Genomic DNA, 20,551 nt, shown 5'->3' on the forward strand with positions numbered 1-20,551 from the left:
TTGGTGATTGCTTGGACGTTTTCAAGGGCACGCTGGGCGGGTGGCAGCGGGAGAGGTTTGCCAATGGAATATCCCATCCCCAAAGGTCACGTCTTTGCTAGGAAGGCCGGCTCTGTGGTTCTCCGTGGGAAGCTTGTTGTGTAGAACAGGACGCCCGTCCTCCTTGCGCGAACCGGTCCTGACAACTGCAGCGCGGAGGAATAGAGCGGCTGCCCAGAAGATGTGTCTCGCCAACAGGGCATCCTGGCGCTGGGGAGAAACGTGCCCCATCGTAGGACGCAGCCGATCCCCTCTTTGTGTTGCTCCGCAGGCCGACCGACGAGGAAGCAGAGCAGTTGCTGCAACTCATGACCAGCCGCCCTCCTGCCACTCCGGCCGGCGTCCGCTTCGTGTCGCTTTCTTTCTGCATGCTCCTCGCTTTTTCCACGCTTGTCAGGTACCCTGTAAATAACCCAATGGTTCCCCCGAAGGAGGGGGAAAGGGGGCAGCCTTGGCTAGGTTGGGGAATTCTGGGCGCTGAAGCCCACCCCTCTTCAAGCTGCCAAGTTTGAAAAACACTGGTTTGAAACGTGCAGCTTTTTTCTTGGCAACGTTCATCTTCCTCTGCAGGGCTCCAAAACTAAGATTAAAGAGCCTGGGGAAAACGGGAGCTCAGATGGTTAATTTAATCCCTCCTTGTTTTGAGTTTATGGTGTTTCGGCTTCTTTTGCTGCCGTGGGTCTCTAGCGCGAGATTCTTGGTGCTTCCCTAGAGGATAGGAGCGCCGTTCTCTTTCGTCTTTCACCGGTCTCTCGCTCGTTAAAACTGTTGGAGCTGAGAGAGTGGTCGCTTGCGGTCTTCCAGCCTACGACTCTAACGCGGTCATCTCTTTAGCACCCCAGAACAGGAGCAGCTGATGGTGATGTGGTTGAGCTGGATGATCAAGGAGGAAGCGTATTTCGAAAGGTTAGAGACCCTTTTCCTGGCCTTGCCAACCCAAAGGCGGCTATGGTGTGGCCTGTAGAAGGTTCTCAATGAAACCTTTTCCTCTTCTCCTCCCCGCCCCTCTTTTCGGACAGCACATCTGGAGTTTCGGCTTCCTTCGGTGAGATGCTCTTATTGGTCGCCATGTACTTCCACAGCAACCAACTCAGTGCTATCATCGACTTGGTCTGCTCTACTCTAGGGATGAAGGTGAGTGGTCCACACTGCCTGGACAGCTCTTCTCCCTCCCTCTGCGGGGCCTGGAGTGCAGTCCTTCCTGCTTGGCTTCTCCAAAACTGCCCCTGTAATCTGTCCAAAATCAGACTTAACCCAAGAGTGGGCTGACCACACGTCCCGTTTTGAACGGGACAGTCCCGTTTTTTTAACGTTTCCTGACCGTCCCGTCGTTTTGATATAAATGTCAATTTTGTCACGTTTTTTAAAAACGTTGGAGCCGTTATTGGGAAAAGCGGGAAAAAAATTGAAATTGAAATTGAGAAGGAGGCTGACTTGGCAGTAGTTCTCAATCCGGTGGGAAAACCTAGAGCGGAACTGCAGGAATAGCTGATCGGTGGTGAGCAAGAGGGAGAGTCGCTGCCGCCAATCAGTGCAGTGGAAGACGGTCGGAAAAGCGCGCCCGGCAGAAAAGAAGCCGATTGGCTCTCGGGCCAAAATGGCGGGAAGAAAATAAAATAAAAGGGCGCGCCAGAGAGGAGCAGGTTGTCAGGGACAACCGTTCACTAGACTTCTCTGTCCCTGTCCTCCTGTCCCAGCTCGCCACCACCCTCAGCCCTCCTGCACTTCTCCACCCAACGCCACCCCTGCACCAGCCTCTCCGGACCCAACCATTGCCACACCTCCCCCTCCTGCACCTTCCCAGCCTACTGTCGATAACCTTTTTCATTGTCTTTCTCGTGAATACGGAATATTACATAAGTTTAGCCCCGTCCTGTTTTCCCATCCCAATGTCCCGTTTTTGTCTCAAGGAAATATGGCCAGGCTATCCAAGAGCTTTAGCAGGACCGTATAAAATGGAATGAGGGGTTCCAAGGATAGTGGCAAAGCCCTGGCTTGACATGCAGAGAGCCTCGTGTCTGATCCTTGGTCCCTCCAGTCATACAAATTCAGATAGTGGTCAGCAGAAAAAATATTTCTTGCCAGAGACCCGGTGTCAGCCAGAGTGGACACTATGGGGAAGGGCTGCCAAAGTTGATAGCTTCCCACCAGAATTCAGTGATTCCCCCCCTCCCAGTGTTCTAGAAATAAGGTCAACTTACAGGTAGTCCTCGGTTTATGACCAAAATTGGGACTGGAATTTCCATCGTAAGTTGTTGTGGTTGTAGGTTGAGTCACCATGTGGCCCGACCCCCCGATTTTACGATCATTTTTATGGCGGCCGTTAAGCGAACCACCATGGCCATTAAGCAAATCCAGCTTCCCCGATGGGTGCTTTTTGCCAGAAAATGGCAAAAAAGTCACAAAATGAGATTACGTGACTGCAGGACGCTGCAACGGGTTGTAAATGCAAGGCAGTTGCCAAATGCCCACAGTGGGATCATGTGACTGCAGGGGGTGGTGGTGAAACATTTTGCGACGCTCGGAAATGCTTTACAGGCTGTAAAGCACCCATTCCGAGACCATCGTAACTTCAGACCATCATTAAACGAACGGTCGTAAGTTGAGGACTACCAGTACTTTTTTTACTTTTAAGGGGACTGGGTCAAAACTTCCAGCCTATCACCATCGTTATTGCTGTGGCTTTTATTATTATTGCTATTAGTATTATACCCCACCTTTATGCTTATAACAGCACCATCCCCCTGTAGTTTTTGGAGAGCTAATTCTCTCATTCTCTTTTTTAAAAATGGACTGTTTCCTAAAATAGTTGCCTGTCCCAGGGCTAGAGGGACAAATAATCCAATCAAGTTTAAGGCAGATTCCTGTGTCCTTGTGAAGGTGGAACAGTCACTCTGTGGTATAGTCCATACTTTACACCTTCCTTTAAACACCAACATCTGGACCTAAAGTGAGGCTGGTGAGGATCTGGATTGTTTTTTCTTCCAAACGCTTTAGCATAAATGCCTTTTAGAGGAAACGGTGTTGACCAAGATAGATAGATAATACATTTTTAAGAAAGACAAACTGTTTTTCTAAACAGATTTATTTTTTTAAGAGAAAGGTTTTCTAATCTGATGGAAGCCTTGCTCTGAATGTCAGAGCTTGGGATACAATTTGGCTGCCCTGGCCTTGAAGAGAGTGGGTGCCATCATCCAGGAAATAATTGTCGAGCTGATTGAGAAGCCGTATTACTCTCTGGAGGGCTCAGCACGAGCTTTTTCAAAATCCTGGAGTGATTGTGAACTCATTAGGCTCATGGTATCATTTTTGATGAGCGTCGATCTGGTTCGGGATCCCAGTGGCCTTTATTTTAGCATGATTTAATTCTTTGTAGGATATTTAATCAGGAAGGTTGGAAGCTAAATTTATCTCAATTCTGGGAACAGCCCTGTCAGCTGTGGGAACATGCACTGTAGCAAAACCCTCAACGTAACAGCAGTGGCGCTCCTGGTCTTTGTTTCAGATTGTCATCAAACCCAGTTCGCTGAGTCGCATGAAAACCATCTTCACCCAGGAGATTTTCACCGAACAGGTAACCTGTTAAGCAATCTTTTTGCTTAATCCAGGATGGAAATCAACTTTGGTTTTAAAAAAAGACACTGGAGGAAGAAACCTTCCTCTGAGTACATATTTAATGTAAAACATTTCTAGCTTTGCTTCACAAAACAGTACAGATAAAAATGGCTATACGTCGTTATTTTTATAAATAACTCAAGGTGGGGAACATACCTCATACTCCTCCCTCCTCCTATGTTCCCCACAACAACAGCCCTGTGAGGCGGGTTGGGCTGAGAGAGAGGGACCAGCCCAAGGTCAGCCAGCCAGCTTTCGTGCCTAAGGCGGGACTAGAACTCTCATACCACGCCTGATTGGCTGAGGGAGAGGGACTGGCCCAAGATCACCCAGCTGGCTTCCGTGCCCAAGGCGGGACTAGAACTCTCAGCCTCCTGGTTTCTAGCCCAGCACCTTAACCACTAGGCCAAACTGGCTCTCGCTGTACGGGCTCCCCTGCACATCAGATCCCCATGCCAGGACTCCATTATTCCAACAGGACAGAATTTTTATCTGGGACACTTGGACACTACAGGAGGCCCAGACTGGTGTTGGAACGCAGACCTGTAGTGGAGAAATTGAACCTAACAAACAAAATGGAGGCTGCACCCTTTTCCTCTCTGTCTTTTGGACACGAGCAGGGTCAGACCCAGTTCTTCTCTTTGCCTAATCCCATCCGACCCAGATTGACCCCCCCGCCCCAGACAAAGCCCCCAACATTGGTCTTAATCCCCCTTTTCCTTCCGAACCAAGTTTCTATAGGATTTATCCTGGAGAGGAGTTTCCTGAAGTTTGTTACCCTTCGGTCCATCCTGACTCTGGATGGCTTACTCTCCTCTCCTCTCCTCTCCTCTCCTCTCCTCTCCCGCCTTTATTATTTTTATAAATAACTCAAGGCAGGGAACATACCTAGTACTCCTTCCTCCTCCTCTTTTCCCCACAACAGCAACCCTGTGAGGTGGGTTGGGCTGAGAGAGTGTGACTGGCCCAAGGTCTCCCAGCTGGCTTTCATGCCTAAGGTGGGACTAGAACTCAGAGTCAATTACTTGTCAGCTGCTTCCTTCTGAGATGAAAGACCAAACCACAGAGAATGAAAAGAAACATGGGTTTCAATGTGGTTTTTGAGTAAAAACCAGCTTGGATGATGAATAGAGGAGATGATTTTTTGGAGCAAACGCTGATGACCAAGAAAAAGGAGATCTTCCCATCTCTGACATAAATGTTTTGCAGGCAGTTTGGAGTTGAACTTCCCTGTTTTTGTGTGCGCATCACTGCACATCTCCTTCCATGAGGTTTCATCCATCAGAAAGGCTTTCCAAAATGTTGGTGTCCTGTCACTTCCACAGGTCTGTCTCCTTCCAGTCAGCAAGAGAATACAGAGCAGAGCTTCAGAAATATCTTCGGGGGAACATGGCGGTCTTGTCAGGTGGAACACTCCCACTTGGTCCTGGGTGTAAATAAGTTTTTTTCTGAGCCAGAAAAAGTGGGCCTGGGTTTTGTCTTTCAGCAGGGACAGCAGCACTAACAAATTTCTTTCTTCTTTTCTTCCTTTCTTCCTTTCTTCCTTTCTTCCTTTCTTCCATTCATTCATTCATTCATTCATTCAATTTGTATAGCCACCCATCTCAAATCAGTAACTCTGGGCAGCGATTCTTTTTCTCTCTCCTAGGGGATTTTTTTTTTTTAATATTTTAAAAAAATAGATTTTTTCCTCTCTCCTAGGTGGTCACTGCTCATGCGGTCCGGGTGGCCGTTACAAGCAACCTGAGTGCAAATATCACCGGGTTCCTGCCCATTCACTGCATTTATCAGCTTCTCAGGAGCCGGTCGTTCACCAAGCACAAAGTCTCCATCAAGGTGGGTCGTGCTGTTTGCAACCGCAGATTCCAGGCGACAGGAGAAGAAGGGCAAGCAAAGGATTGTCTGCTTAATCTTTGGGATCTCCAAGAAGGGCTGGGAAAAGATTGCTATCTGAAGTTGTGGTGCCACCATAAGTGGTATTGGGTGGAAAGTACAATCTGTTTGACGTAGCAGAAGGCAGTGGGAGCTTGGCTTGGTTTTGGGTCAGGGTTTGTAGGCAATGTTGGGGGTGTGGAGGATGTGTCACCACATGACAAAGAAGCAGCTGATTTCGTTTTGGGCCAAGCCCAGGGTTGGCAGTCTTGGGTGTCCTCCAGATGTTTCAGCTATAGCTGACCAATAGTTAGTCTAGCTGGATTGGTCGAGGTTGCAATTCAGACACCTGCAAGGGACCAGTTGACCTGTTCCTACTTTCGCCAGCCAACATTTCCTTTTTTATATTTCTTTCTTTTAAGGACTGGATTTACAGGCAACTGTGTGAAACCACAACACCCCTCCATCCACAGTTGCTTCCACTGATCGATGTCTACATCAACTCTGTTCTGACACCTGCCTCTAAATCCAACCCAGAAGCCACCAACCAACCCATCACAGAGCAGGAAATCTTGAATGTTTTCAAAGGACTGACTGGGGTATAAATTAGGGGGGGGAATCAACATTTATGGGTGATGTTAAGCTTATTGCAGCACTCTACTGCTGTGATTTTGGTTTGATCAGTATTTTTTCCTAGATCTCACGTGCAGAAGGGGATCTGATTCTAGCTTCCAACTGTATAGATCAGAGCTTCTCAACCTTGACAAGTTTAAGATGAGTGGACTTCAACTCCCAGAATTCCCCAGCCAGCGTTGATTCATTCCGTGGGTTTTTACTAAGACATGAGTCATGGGCCTTGCTGGCTGGGGAATTCTGGGAGTTGAAGTCCACACGTCTTAAAGTTGCTGAGGTTGAGAAACACTGATTGAAAGGAGAAGGATTGATCTGATTGAGGACAAAAGGGTAGAAAAGCTGGATTAGCTTTCACCCAGTGCAAAGGTTTGGCCTGATCACCCAAGACCCTGGATGATGTGCAAAGTACCAAAAATCAGTAAGCTGGGCTAGATAAAATCTTGTGCTCAAATAGAGTTAAATTATCATTCTGACAAAAGGTGAATGTTGTAAAATAGACTAATTGAGTGGGCCAACTGTGAGCTTCTTGTGTCAGTCATCGCAGGCCATTGACCAAGTCTTCTGACTAGCCAGCATGAACAGGAATTCCCGTATTTTCTTGAGACTTGCAAGATTGATGTCAGCCTTGCAAGGTAGTCCAGACAGGAAGCATGCCCAGATGAACTAATTCTGCTTTATTGTGAGGTTACATTAACTGAGTCTTGCAAGTCTGAAAGTACATCTCCCTCCACCCTCGCCTTGACAGCCCAAGAAACTAGGGAGGGTCCCTTCTGAGACGTTGGCCGCATCCCTGTTCCTTCTGCGGTCTGAGCTGCCTCTTACCCAACCATTACCCTGGCTGTGGCAATGCCCCCTGTCTCCCGAGGTCATTCCCACAGACCATTTCACTACCACATGATGTATCTTCCGCGTTTTTCATCTGTAGGGAGGAGAGGCTGCTCGACTGAGTCCGCGTTATGGAATCACAGCTCAGCTTTTGGTCCTGTATTACGTCCTGTCTTATGAAGAAGCCATCCTGGCCAGCTCCAAGACGTTGGGTACGAGTCAGAGAATGGGGTCATCTGGACAGCATGAATCTCGTTCAGAAGTGGGACTACCATGTGGTGTTTGTAGTTGCGTTACACTTGAACTTAGGAGGGTTGTTGCTCTCATTTTTTGTTGTTGTCTTTTGCACAGCGGCCATGCAAAGGAAGCCCAAGTCTTACTCCCCGGCACTGATGGACCAGATCCCAATTAAATTCCTCATCCGGCAGGCTCAAGGGCTGCAGCAAGAGCTGGGAGGTAGGTTTAGCTAAAGTTTATTGTGGAATCCTAGCCTTGGAAGGGACCCTTAAGGCCATCTAGTCCAACCCCCTGCCCAGGGCTGGCATTCAAATTAAAGCATCCCTGACCAGTGGCTTGTCTCTGCCTGACAACATCCACTGTGGGGTAATTGAGTCTACTGAGTTTCCATTAGAAAAAAAAATCCTTTAATCAGAGTAGTATATAAGTAGAGGTAGTCCTCGCTTAATGACCATTCATTTAGCAACAGTTCAGACTTACGACCGTGCTGAAAAAACTGACTTCAGACCAGTCCTCACACTTACAACCATTGCAGTGTCCCCACAGTCATATGATCACGATTTGGGCCCTTGGCGACTGGTTTGCATTTATGACCATAGCAGCATCCCATGGTCACGTGATCGCCATTTTCAGCCTTCCCAGCTGGCTTCTGGCAAGCAAAATCAAAGGGGAACCTCGTGATTTGCTTAATGACCACATGGTTCGTTTAACAACTGTGGTGATCTGCTTAACGAGCACTGCAAAAAAGGTCATAAAATCTGGTTGGGTTCGCTTAATGACCACTCCACTTAGCAACCAAAATTTCTGTCCCAATTGTGGTCATTAAGCAAGGACTACCTGTATTGAGAAAAAGCAGTATTTTTTGCATATAAATAACATCATTGAGATTGCAGAATTTGGCTTTTCTTGGAGCTGGAGCTGGAGCTGGATTTTCTGATCTTCTTAACTTTTGTTAAATGTCAAATAATGCACCCAGTTTTGGAGGAGCCCCCTGCTTCCCCTCCCTCTTACACCCCAGGAGTCAGGGCTGGCTGGGGAGTTCTGGGAGCTGAAGTCCATGCATCTTAAAGTGGCCAAGGTCGAGAAGCACTGCTTCTGGATACTCCCTTCAAGGCATCTCTATGGCTCCCCACACTAAGGCAGAGCGTTACCAGCCCTGTTTTGGGGACTCCTGTGATTATATAACTGAGCACTTGTTTTTGAGAAGGGTCCAAATAGGTGCGCTGAACCTTGTTGGAGTTCAAATCTCCACCCCCTGTAAAAGAGTTGACAAATGTGGTCATTTTTGATCATGGTCATGTCCCCTTTGTGACCTGACTTCCATTTCTTCTGTGGCCCCCAGAAGCTGGAAAAATAACTTTTAAGAAGTGCAGCATCCTGGGGGCACACAGGTAGCTCACCCTGTTTTACTGGGCAAACTTTGGAGGTCTGAAAGGATCTGGCGAAATTCTAACCATTACAATGAAAGCTATTTGCCTCTCCCAGGGTTTTGAATTTTAACCTAACTGAATGCTTTGAGATCTGTTGCCTTTGCACTTTGCTGCTGGTATTTTTCATTTCGTTTTAGTCTTCCAGCAAATACGTGCCATCAGGGGGTCGGTGCGTTTTGTCCAACTATTTTCTCTCTCCACCCCACTCCCCCAAGGCTTGCATTCTGCACTACTGCGCCTCCTGGCAACCAACTATCCCCACCTTTGCATTGTGGATGACTGGATCTGCGAGGAGCACATCACGGGCACCGATGCTTTGCTGCGCAAGATGCTTCTGACCAACGCTGCCAAGAAACACTCCCCTGAGCAACTGCAGGAAGGTGGGTCCGTTCTCCTTGGCACTGGGTGTCAGCCTTGCAAGGTAGACCAGACAGGAAACACAACCAGATGAGCTAATCTTTCTTTAAACCTACCTTAACAGAATCTTGCAAGTCTGAAAGTACAATTCTCCCCTCCGTCTCCTTTACAGCCCAAGAAACTAGGGAGGGTCCCTTCTGAGCCTCTTTCCCCACCCACTATGCAGCTGCGGGCTCTGCCTTCTCTTATCTGACCGTTCCCTAGGCAGCATCTCTTCACCCCGCCTCCCAAGGTCTTTCCCACATTCCATTACATTCCCACCCATGGCATCGCCATAACATTGTCTCACAGAGAAAGGATGAAAGAAACAGGGCCGGGGAATACAAATTACAGACTAAGAGATGGCCCTTTAAAGGCCATCAAGGCAGGCATTGACCGGCTGGGACGGAGCTGCTGCTTACTGAGGGCTGCATCCAGGGCAGGGATGGTGGGGCAGCACCATGGCAACAACTACCAGACCATCCCAAAAATACCTGATCTTCTCTGATCTTGGGAGCTAAGCAGGCTCAGGCCTGGTTAGTAATTGGATGAGAGATTGCCTGGGAATACTGGGTGCTGTAAACTTAAGAACCAGTTTGAAGTAGTGGTTAAGGCAACGGGCTAGAAACTAGGAAACGGTGAGTTCCAGTCCCACCTTAGGCATGGAAGCCGGCTGGGTGACCTTGGGCCAGTCCCTCTCTCTCAGCCCAAGAGCCAATCAGGTGTGGTAGGAGAGTTCTAGTCCCGCCTTAGGCCTGAAAGCCGGCTGGGTGACCTTGGGCCAGTCGCTCTCTCTCAGCCCAAGAGCCCATCAGGTGTGGTAGGAGAGTTCTAGTCCTGCCCTAGGCACGAAAACCGGCTGGGTGACCTTGGGCCAGTCCCTCTCTCTCAGCCCAAGAGCCCATCAGGCGTGGTAGGAGAGTTCCAGTCCCGCCTTAGGCATGAAAGCTGGCTAGGTGTTACTTTGGGCCAGTCCCCCTCTCTCAGCCCAAGAGCCCATCAGGCGTGGTATGAGAGTTCTAGTCCCACCCTAGGCACGAAAGCCAGCTGGGTGACCTTGGGCCAGTCCCTCTCTCTCAGCCCAAGAGCCAATCAGGCATGGAATGAGAGTTCTAGTCCCGCCCTAGGCACAAAAGCCGGCTGGGTGACTTTGGGCCAGTCACTCACTCTCAGCCCAAGAGCCAATCAGGTGTGGTATGAGAGTTCTGGTCCCGCCTTAGGCACGGAAGCCGGCTGGGTGACCTTGGGCCAGTCCCTCCCTCCCAGCCTGACCCACCTCACAGGGTTTTTGTTGTGGGGAAAAGAGGAGGAGGTGGCATTATGTACATTGCCTTGAGTAGCACAAAATAAAGGTGGGAGAGAAATCTAATAAATAGGTGAATAAGCAATATTCTCCCCTGAGAAGTACACAGCGTCAGCCAGTATTCAGGTGAAGCTTGATGTTAAATTGGGGAAATGTATACGTAACCATCACTGTTTGGGCAGGGATCATATGGCTGAGTTTAGACAGTTGTGATGGTGTGACAGTGGTGCCAGGGCTTGTGCAAGGACCTGGTGGGTGGGGCAAGCTAGGGGCTGCCTGTCCCTGCATCAGATTGTGTTGTAACAGACCAGGAATAAGGACAAGCCATCAGAGAGGGGGTGTCCGCCCTCTTAGGTGGGCCAGATCAAACCTGTACTTTCAACATATTTTTTAATCCTTAGCTTTTTCAGCACTGCAAGGCAATCACACTCAAGTCTTGCAGATTTTGGAGCACCTGACCCTGCTCTCAGCTGCCGAACTAATTCCTTACGCAGAGGTGTTGACGTCCAACGTGCATCAGCTGCTCTATCCTGGAGTCCCTCGGCGAATTCTCCAGACCGTCAACAGGGTTTGGATGGCGTTGAACATGGTCATGCCTCGAAGGTGGGTGGCCTGGAGCTTCATCTGGAGATATTAGGAAAGTAGCAGCCTTCATAATGGAGAACCATTGGTTCCCTTGACCAAGAAGTTTGTTCTAGGATCGGGGTGGATCTATATATCATATATAGATAAATCAGATAAATATAAATAAATATAATAAATATAAATATAGATAAATACAAATAAATTATATCATCTGTATATCTATATATCGCTTGGATTTTTATTCTTTATTTTTATTTCTATTTATAATATTTTTATTGTATTTTATTTTTTGCATTATTCTGATGGTTTTAATCACTTGTTGTAAACCGCCCAGAGGCCTCCGACGGGAGGAGATGGGCGGGGATAAATTAGATAAATAAATAAATAAATAAAATAAAATATACTTGCTTGCCTCTCAGCCTTTCTTTCTGATTGCCCCTTCCATTCTGCCTTGTTCTTTGATCATGATTTGGGCTTTCCCCATAATTCCTGACTCCTCATGTTAAGCCTTTGATCAGATCCTGTGAGGTCTTTGAGGCCAGGTCAGGAAACAGACACCAGAAGAAATACTGGAATTCTGCTTTATTGATACAGGCTATGATAGCAGAAGCTTGACAGCGTTTCCCCTTCCCTCCCTCTTACACTGAAGAGAGTCAAGGTGGGACAATCTTGAGTTTCTTTCTCAACCTTTCCTGTTTTCCCATACTGAGGTCATGTTTTACCGATGGTTCCCCGCTCCCTCCCTCTCTCCCTTTATCTTTGTGAGAACTAGGGAGGGTCAAGGCTGAGACGCTTTTTCAAGTTACATTTCTGCCCCGGACTCCGACTTCTTTTATCTGATTGTTGTCTTGGTTGTGGCTCTTCCTCCTGTCCCTTGAGGTTATTCCTTCTGCCCATTGCACCTGGCTGGCCAGCAGAAGAGCCATTGCTCTAAGATGGCCCTTGAGCTGATTTAGCATGGTTCTTCTTAAAATTCTTACATCTACGGTTCCCCTTCTTTTCCTGCAGGTTGTGGGTAATGACCGTGAATGCCCTGCAGCCATCTCTCAAAGTGGTCAGACAGCAAAAGTACACTCAGAAGGACCTTCTCATTGACCCCCTGATTGTGTTAAGATGTGATCAAAGGGTCCACAGGTAAGACTTTTCCCCCCTGCTTCCTCAACAGGAACGTCGTGATCTTGAGTTCTCACATAGGGCACAACCTACAAATGTGTAGAAACAACATTTCAAGTGTGTCAGGGTGGAATTCTGCTTGTCAAACATTCCTGTGTTTTTTTTTATTTTATGTTTAATCTTGGCAAGGAGTGTCTGCTTTACCTAGTCTAGAGTTCTGTTTTGTAAAGGTGTGTGCGGTGGCTGCTAAAATCTCAAGCAAGCAGAGTGGCTGAATTCCTGCGATGGCTGGCAGGCACTTTTTGACTTAATGCACCCTTGATGCAGGCTTTGCAATTCAGCAATTCTTGGTCCAGAATTCTGATTTTGCAGGATTTTTGTAACGGAGCATTTCTGGCTATAATCTAGTTAGTTAAGTGCCCTTGAGTCCAGACCGACTTCTGAATATATGGAGAAGTGCCCTCCATCACAGCTTGCCTCTAGCAACAATCCACAGCTCTTCCAGGGACCATCCAGGGATATCTTTAATTTTGTCCATCAGATTTACCCATTATCTTCCCCTTCTTCTGTTTCCCACAACTTTGTATAGCTTTTTCTTTAGTCCACAGTATAACAAAAGGGATAGCAATGCGTGTCCAGAAGAGGAGAAAACTTCCATATTAACATGAATCAAATTCAGCTCTGTTCACTTCTTCCTCCTGCCCTCTTTTTCTCCCTGTTTGTGTATCCTCAGGTGCCCCCCTCTGATGGATATCACTCTGCATATGCTGAATGGCTATCTTCTGGCTTCGAAAGCCTACTTAAGCGCCCACCTCAAAGAAACTGCGGATCAAGATGTCAGGCCTTTGCAAAACAACTTAATGGGTTTGGAAGCCCCAGAGGTGACCCGGGAAGAGCTGAAAAACGCATTGCTAGCAGCCCAGGTAATTCTGCAAATATTCAGCTGTTGAAAGGACTAGCTTTCCACAGCTCAGCTGCTGGACAGGCTTGTTGAGAAGAGTTGGGTCTCAAGCTCAGCCGTTCACTAGACTCTCCAGCCCAGCCTTGCCTCTCGCAAACGAAGGAATCCGAAGATTCCCAGCCCGAGGATACCAGAGAAGTTCCTGCCTGCCGATCCAGCCCGTCGCCCAGCCCTGCCCCGTTTGGCCATCCCAATGTCCCGTTTTTGTCTCAAGGGAATATGGTCAGCCTAAACTGGCGTGATACATATCATGCGGTTAATCCAGCCCTGGGTGGTTTGCTTCTGGCTACCAACACAGAATTCACCCGGCAATCCATTCTTCTCTCTTTCTCCTGCAAGAAAGTCTGCCCAAGATGCATCCCACCTGCCTCCACCAGAGGGGGTTGTGGAATTTGACCATTAAATGTGGCCATTTGATGCTCCAACCAAAGGGCAGCTCATTCTTATCCTCAGCACAGCGCATGCTTGCAAATTGCCTCCACTCAGACTGCTGTGATCTTGAGCTCTGTGTGGCAAGGATGCTGTATAGGCTGGACTTTATCCTGAAATGAGCAATGCCACAAGCTGATTTTGCCTTTTGAGTGTTTCGATCCTGTGCTGGGAAGCTTGGCTCCAAAGCATTGTGACAGTTGCCTCTGTCACTCTTTCCTGTGGCTGGATGGAGTTTCCTAGTTCTTCATTGCTCCCCCTCTGCCCGTAATAACATTAGGCTCAATACTAAAAATAAATATGCAGGTAAGAGACATTTTGCAAAGTAGGCTGACGTTCTGTAATGTATACAAGTGACGAAGGGAAGCATTTCTTTTGGAGCAGAATTTACATTGCCTGGACATGGCGCTTTGCTTTCCCGTTTCCTGCATGTGTGTGGGAGGCAGTATTAAGCCTTTGGAGGGTTGAAACCAGGGTTTCTCAAACTTGCCAACTTGAAGATGGCTGGCTGGGGAATTCTGGGAGTTGAAGTCCACCCATCTTCAAGTTGCCAAGTTTGAGAAACACTGCTTTAAATGCAAATCAGGACCCTGTTTTTTGCGATAGCCTGCTTTACACCATGAGCCGTTGCCTAGTCTGAACTTGGCCTGATTGCGGCTGGCTTGCCTTGATGAAAGGATTGCGGCTTCTGCATCGCTTTCTTCCAGGATAGTGCTGCGGTGCAGATCCTTCTGGAGGTTTGCTTGCCTTTGGAAGAAGAAACCCCTCCAGGTAGTAGGCCCAGCAGGCTGCTGAAGAGCCAGCCAGGAAGTGCTGAACGCAGTCCTCGGAAAAAGCAGGTGAAAGAGGAAGAGGAGGAGGAGGAGGAGGAGGAAGGAGACAGAGAGGAAGTAGAGGATAGCCTTCTGTGCAACTTGCGAGAAGTCCAGTGCCTGGTCTGCTGTCTTGTACACCAGATGTTCATCGCTGACCCCAACATCGCTAAGCTGGTTCACTTCCAGGTGTGTGTTTGCCTTTTTCCAGGCTGCCCTGTGGAGACCTTGGCTGCTCCATGCCATGCCAGACCATTGGTGGCTTTCAGTGGGGAAAGCTCTCCAGGATCTTTCCTGGGATCCGTCCCTTGAGCTTGAGATGCCATCAGGTACAGTTGTCAGATGATACAGGAAACTAATACAGGTAGTCCTCGACTTACGACCACAATTGGGACTGGAATTTCCATCATAAATCATTGCAGCTGTAAGTCGAGTCACCACGTGACTGGGCCCAATTTTACAACCTTTTTTACGGCAGTCATTAAGCAAATCACGGGTCGTTAAGTGAATCACTGTGGTTGTTAAGTGAATCCAGCTGTCCCCGAAATGCGATCATGAGACTGTGGGGTGGTGGGACGTTTTGTGATGCTCAGAAGTGTTTTACAGGCTGTAAAGCACGCGTTCTGAAGCCGTCGTAACTTTGGGTTCTCGTTAAACGAACGGTCGTATGTTGCGGACTACCTGTATTCTAGAGGCCAGAAACCAAGTGCGAAACGATCTTGGTCAGTTAAGGAAGTGGGTTGAAAAGAATAGAATGAAATTTAGCAGACTGCAGCAGGTTTGTCTTAGCGGCACCAGTTGCTGGACGAGGCGGCCGCTTCACAGTCGCTCAGGCCTTGGCCACCTTACATGTGGACTCCTGCAGTGTGCTTTCAAGGGATGTGGTGGTGGAGCACATACAGGCATGGCACAGCGTGCCTGTGTAAGACTCCTGCTTCACCAGCTGCGTTGGCGCAATGCAAGGTGGTAATCCCCTGCGTGGCAAAGGGCCAGGTTTGGGCAGAGACCATCTCTCTCCCATTGTTTCTACCCGTCCTGTAAGCCAGAGCTTCTCAACCTCAGGATTTTAAGAAGGGTGGACTTCAGCTCCCAGAATTCCCCAGCCAACACGCTGGCTGGGGAATTCTGGGAGTTGAAGTCCACCCATCTTAAAGTGGCCAAGGTTGGGAAACACTGCTGTATCATAAAGTCATAGTCGGTCATGGTTGCCTGCATCAGCTGTTAGGATGACAACAGCTCCTTAGTATATTTGAGTGTCGGCAGACATATTTAGAGAGTTGGCTGATCTTCCTTCCACCTCTTCGGTTTGCTTGAAGCAGCCAGGACTAAGTCAGGTTTCCCACGGGTGTGACTTTCGCCTCCGCTTTTTCTCCAAACAGGGCTACCCTTGCGAACTGCTTCCCCTAACAGTGGCTGGCATCCCATCTATGCACATCTGCCTGGACTTCATACCTGAACTGATTGCTCAGCCTGAACTGGAGAAACAGGTGCTGGCCAGGGCAGCTGCCTCCCTCCCGCTTCCCTTCCCTGCCCAGGGTGGGCGTGCTCTGAGTCCCCTCAGTGAAGCAGGGTCCCCTGGTGGGTCTCAGGAAGCAGGCCTCCTTTTTCATGGCTCCTGCCCTGTGGAACAGCCTCCCCCCCAGAGATATGGATGGCCCCAAACCTGTTGGCCTTTTGGAAGGCTGGGAAGATCTGGTTCTTCCTCCAGGCACTGGGGCCAGGATGTTGACGTAATGGTTTGTGGGAAAGACCTCGGGAGATGGGACAAAGAGACACTGTTTAGGGAATGGTCAGATAAGAGGGGGCATAGCCCTCAGCTAGATAGTGGGTGGGGGAAGAGGCTCAGGAGGGACCCTCCCAGGTTTCTTGGGCTGTAAAGGAGACGGCAGGAGAATTGTACTTTCATACCTGCAAGATTCTATCACTGTAGCTTTACAGTAAAGTAGAATTAGCTCATCTGGTGGTGATTCCTATCTGGTTTAACCCGCTAGGCCGACAGTTAGTTACGAGGGCTCTGGCGTGGGTGTATGCTCCTGGTGTATGATCTGAGATTTCCATGGGCAGCGCTGACTTGCTTTTTGCCTTCTTTCTGAAGGTTTTTATGGATTCTGTTTTTCTTCTGTTCGCCATCCAGACTTTCAGAAGGGCGGCCATATAAATTCAGCGTATAAAAAAATGAATGCCTCTTTTCTGGAAAGTTGAAAAAAGTGCAGTGATAAAAGGGAGCTTAGCTAATAATAACCTAACCAAATAGTGGGTGTACTTGGAATACGCATCTGTCTGTAAACTAAATAGTATGTATGTATGTATGTATTTATTTATTTTATATTTCAAATTTCTATCACTGCCCATCTCTCCCGAAAAGGAGATAAAATCTGTCCATGCTTCATCAAAACTGCCGCCTTTTAAAAATCTTTTAAAACCTGCTGTTCTTTATTGCTCTCCCTTTCCAGATTTTTGCTATCCAGTTGCTTTCTTACCTGTGCATTCAGTATGCCCTGCCAAAATCCCTCAGCGTGGCACGTTTAGCTATCAATGTCATGGGGACCCTCTTGACAGGTAAGCCTAGGACCCTCTGGCTCAGAATTTTGCGTGAGCAAATTGGAAAGGACGCCTGAGGAATGCCGGCGTTGGACAAAAGGGACACTCTCTCTTTGAAATTCCATTTCTGGAACCAAACCCCTCTCTAGCAGGGAGAGTGCTAGGCCCACTTCACCAGGCCTGGCGGGTGCAAACGCTCGTCCCCCGACCGGTTTCCCCCCCACCCCATCTGCAACTGAGTCGTTTTAGCAGTTCTCTCTCAGGTACAAATTAGTCTGTGAATTTATTTATTTTCTTCTTCCTAACGGACTCTGCCTTGCCATAAGAAAGCCAATATATGGTGTGTGTTTTAAAAAAATGTGTATGTCTGTTGATAGTGTTACATAACTAATTATAGTATGCAGCTTTTTATTCAAATGGTGTACAATGAATTTTCTGTTTTTGAGGATTTGCGCTGTTTACTTTGAACTTTTCCAGATGCTGGCTTTTACAGTGTTTTATAAGCTTCCCTGAGAAAACTTTTAATATGTGCATTTTTAATATAGGATTTTTTTTAAAAAAAGTGGTGTTTTGAAAGAATCAAAGAAAAAGAAGCTGTTTTTTAGTTTACTTGACATGCCACTGGCTTTGGGTTTGATTGAGAAAAGATATTTCAGTTCTCTTCCTCACCAATTTTCCCTTGTTTGTTTCGGTGTTGGTTTGGTTTCTTCACCTAGATTTTATTCTCCTTTTGACTGGATTTTTTTTTTTTTTAAACTTGGTGTCTTTGCTTTCCATTTTTTTTTCCAGGGGATGGATCTTATGTGAGAGACAGTCTTTCTCTCACATTATATCCATACACTGGGGGGGGGGGGAAGTCATGCTATTGCAGTGTTTCTCAACCTTGGCAGCTTGAAAATGTGTGAACTTCAACTCCCAGAATTCCCCAGCCAGCATGTGCTAGCATATATGACTTTATGGTGATGTATCAGCTCCATTAAAAGTTATATTAAAAAAAAAAAGACTTCAGAAACCCTCTGAGCTTATGTCACTTGCCCATCTAGCGTAGCATCGTGTCTTCTGACTTGCAGAAACTCTCTGCAAATTTGGCAGCTTTCTCCATCACTCGCTTCAACGTGATGTAAGGCAATGCAATGTGGGGCTTGAACCTGTGACCTCCGGGCCATCCCCAGGGCCGCGACCCTTTGCCCATCGGTAGTGACACAAACAACTTGCTAAGGGCGCCTGATCTCAGTCATTTGTTCACACTTGTAGGCCACCACTCTGGTTGTAATCAAAGACGGTACCTGCATGAATTTGCTAAAAGAGTGTAGGGGACGCGCAGAACAGAGCTTGGAGTTAAGTAACCGTCTTCCGCAGTTCACCTCCGCTTCTTAGAACTATCTCCGTTGCCTCAACAGTTCTCACCGAGGCCAAGCGCTACACCTTCTTCATGCCCACCCTGCCCTGCCTGGTCTCATTCTGTCAAGCCTTCCCTCCGCTCTACGAGGACATCATGTCCCTCCTCATTCAGATCGGACAAGTTTGTGCTTCAGATGTTGCCACAGAAACGAGGGAATTTGATCCAATCATCACACGTAAGCCGTGGTGTCCAATGGTTTCCGCGTGCTTTGCTTCTCTGTGGCTCATCCTGTCTTCAGCTGTAGTCATACGAAGGAAAGTTGGTGGCGGGGAGAGAGGAGCCATCTCAGGGTCTCCGTTCCTTTCTTTCAATGGTTTTAGCTAACGCCCTACAAAACCTGGAGCGAGGCTACTACTATACCTCCAGAGTTGCCAGTGATTCACAGGTGTCAGCAGGGTACAGGTAGTCCTCGCTTAACAACCATTAGTTTAGTGACAAACATCGTAAGGTTCAGACTTACGATGGTGCTGAGAAAACTGACCTATGGCTGATCCTCACACTTACAACCGTTGCAGCATCCCTGTGGTCGCGTAATCATGATTTGGGCGCTTGGCAACTGGTTCGTGTTTATGATCATCACAGCATCCCATGGTCAAGTGATTGCCATTTTTGACCTTCCCGGCTGGCTTCTGGCAAGCAAAATCAATGGGGAACCGCATGATTCACTTAACCACCACATAGTTTGCTTAAATGCCCGCTGTGCTTCACTTAATGACCACCGCAAAAAAGGTAATAAAATCAGGTCAGATTCTCTTAATGGCCACTTTGCTTAGCAGCCGAAATTCCAGTCCCAATTGTGGTTGTTAAGCGAGGACTACCTGTATGGTAAAAAGTCAAAATGGTGGCCCCGATGGTGTGATTGTACTGTCACCATAGTTAGTAGCACTTCCCCAAAACCTGTGACTAAAAAGGGACTTTCCCAACATCTGGGATAATCTGCTGATGGGCATCCTATGCCCTTTCCTTTACTGCCTAAAATTATATAAGCATTTCTACTCTCCACATTTAATTTTGCCTTTTTTTTTTCTGCCATGAATTATCTCTAGGCCTCCAGCAACTAAAGGAAAAGCCTACAGAACAGATGAGACTTCCTAAGAGTCTGTCTCACAAAACTGGAGGAGGGACCACCAGCACAGACCCCAATGTCCAGCTCTGTCAGTGCATTGAAAACACCTTGGTTGAAATAATCAACATGAGCGTCGGTGCCATTTAAGCACGCCAGGAATGGTAGGGCTGTCGCCGAGGAGTGGGACATGTGTGGACTTTTGCCAGAGTGAAACTTCGTCAGCCAAAGCGAAGCAGAGGATCGTCTGGGGACCCGCAGGACATTTTTCACCGCAGTGGCATTAACAGAAAGTAACAACGGCTGCTTTCAGAGAAAGCATCTCTAGACCAGGATGAAGAAGGTTCATTTGCTCCAGCCAGAGCCTCTCCAGATGGCCATCCTGGCTGGAGATCCTGAGAACTGTACCAGGCATCAAGGGTGGAAAGCTGGTCTTGTGTTACCCTTCCCCAGAGGGAATCCAGGTTTGCTTCAGTTTCAAAGAGAAGGCCATCGAAATAATGATCCCGAATGTGCAATGTAACCTCATTTGGAGAATTGAATTGACCTTTTGTAAAAATGTCTTATATGTCTTCCCCTGACTACATCTTGGATCAAAGCTGAAAAGGTTGAGTTGCAGATAGAATCTATAAATATATATGGAGATAACTTCATAAGGGACAGTGGGACTGTGAAAAAAACTCCCCTCTCACCTCCCGAGCAAGAAGAGTCCAGAGGAAGCTGATAAAGAGAGACAGACATAATTTTGGCCTTCAGATATTTTAGCATAATTTTGCTGAGATTGCTAATATAAGTGGTACAAACCAACACTATTGTCTTACTGTATGTATTGTCAAGACCCATCAAAATGTATTTTTATCATGTTGGGTAGACTTCCTATGGACACTGATGTAATATTTGTACATAAGAGTTTTTGTTTTCATTTCTGCAATTTTTTAACGTATAATTGGTAGCATTTGATTTCAGATAGACCCAGTGGAAAGAATATGTTGCTTATAAACATTTGTACTTTTTCTATTCATTCTTCCTTTTTAAAAACCTGTATCTCTTGTACGGTCAGAGCAGATTCTCTGTATGGGGATTCTTATCTATTCAAACAGAATCAACCCCACACGAGTGAGAAGGTATTGGGAAACCTGACATTTTCAGACATTAGAAAGTGTTTACCAAAGACACCTTGAGAGTGCTGCTCCTGTTCCCAAACAAAACTTATTCCTTGGGGACCAAGACAGTTTATTATGCCCAGAGCGGTATCTGTCTGCATTTTATATATTGATAGAAAATAATTCTGGCTG

At 47.4% G+C, this 20,551-nt stretch overlaps 1 protein-coding gene across 1 annotated transcript in view; it reads left to right on the forward strand.

The window, feature by feature from the left end:
- Nucleotides 1–20,273, forward strand: part of INTS2 (integrator complex subunit 2) — a 32,229-nt gene extending 11,956 nt beyond the window's left edge. The window contains exons 9-25 of the mRNA XM_063296361.1: nucleotides 311–436; nucleotides 874–945; nucleotides 1,059–1,173; nucleotides 3,545–3,613; nucleotides 5,356–5,490; nucleotides 5,949–6,125; nucleotides 7,085–7,196; nucleotides 7,336–7,440; nucleotides 8,867–9,031; nucleotides 10,752–10,953; nucleotides 11,944–12,069; nucleotides 12,782–12,971; nucleotides 14,146–14,439; nucleotides 15,630–15,737; nucleotides 16,704–16,809; nucleotides 18,192–18,368; nucleotides 19,240–20,273. Coding sequence (XP_063152431.1) covers nucleotides 311–436; nucleotides 874–945; nucleotides 1,059–1,173; nucleotides 3,545–3,613; nucleotides 5,356–5,490; nucleotides 5,949–6,125; nucleotides 7,085–7,196; nucleotides 7,336–7,440; nucleotides 8,867–9,031; nucleotides 10,752–10,953; nucleotides 11,944–12,069; nucleotides 12,782–12,971; nucleotides 14,146–14,439; nucleotides 15,630–15,737; nucleotides 16,704–16,809; nucleotides 18,192–18,368; nucleotides 19,240–19,406 — 2,446 coding nt within the window. The 3' untranslated portion in view covers nucleotides 19,407–20,273. The remainder of the gene's footprint in view (nucleotides 1–310; nucleotides 437–873; nucleotides 946–1,058; nucleotides 1,174–3,544; nucleotides 3,614–5,355; nucleotides 5,491–5,948; nucleotides 6,126–7,084; nucleotides 7,197–7,335; nucleotides 7,441–8,866; nucleotides 9,032–10,751; nucleotides 10,954–11,943; nucleotides 12,070–12,781; nucleotides 12,972–14,145; nucleotides 14,440–15,629; nucleotides 15,738–16,703; nucleotides 16,810–18,191; nucleotides 18,369–19,239) is intronic.
- The last annotated feature ends 278 nt before the right edge of the window (nucleotides 20,274–20,551 follow it).

Source organism: Candoia aspera, chromosome 1 (assembly GCF_035149785.1).
Source record: "Candoia aspera isolate rCanAsp1 chromosome 1, rCanAsp1.hap2, whole genome shotgun sequence".
Taxonomy (NCBI): domain Eukaryota; kingdom Metazoa; phylum Chordata; class Lepidosauria; order Squamata; family Boidae; genus Candoia; species Candoia aspera.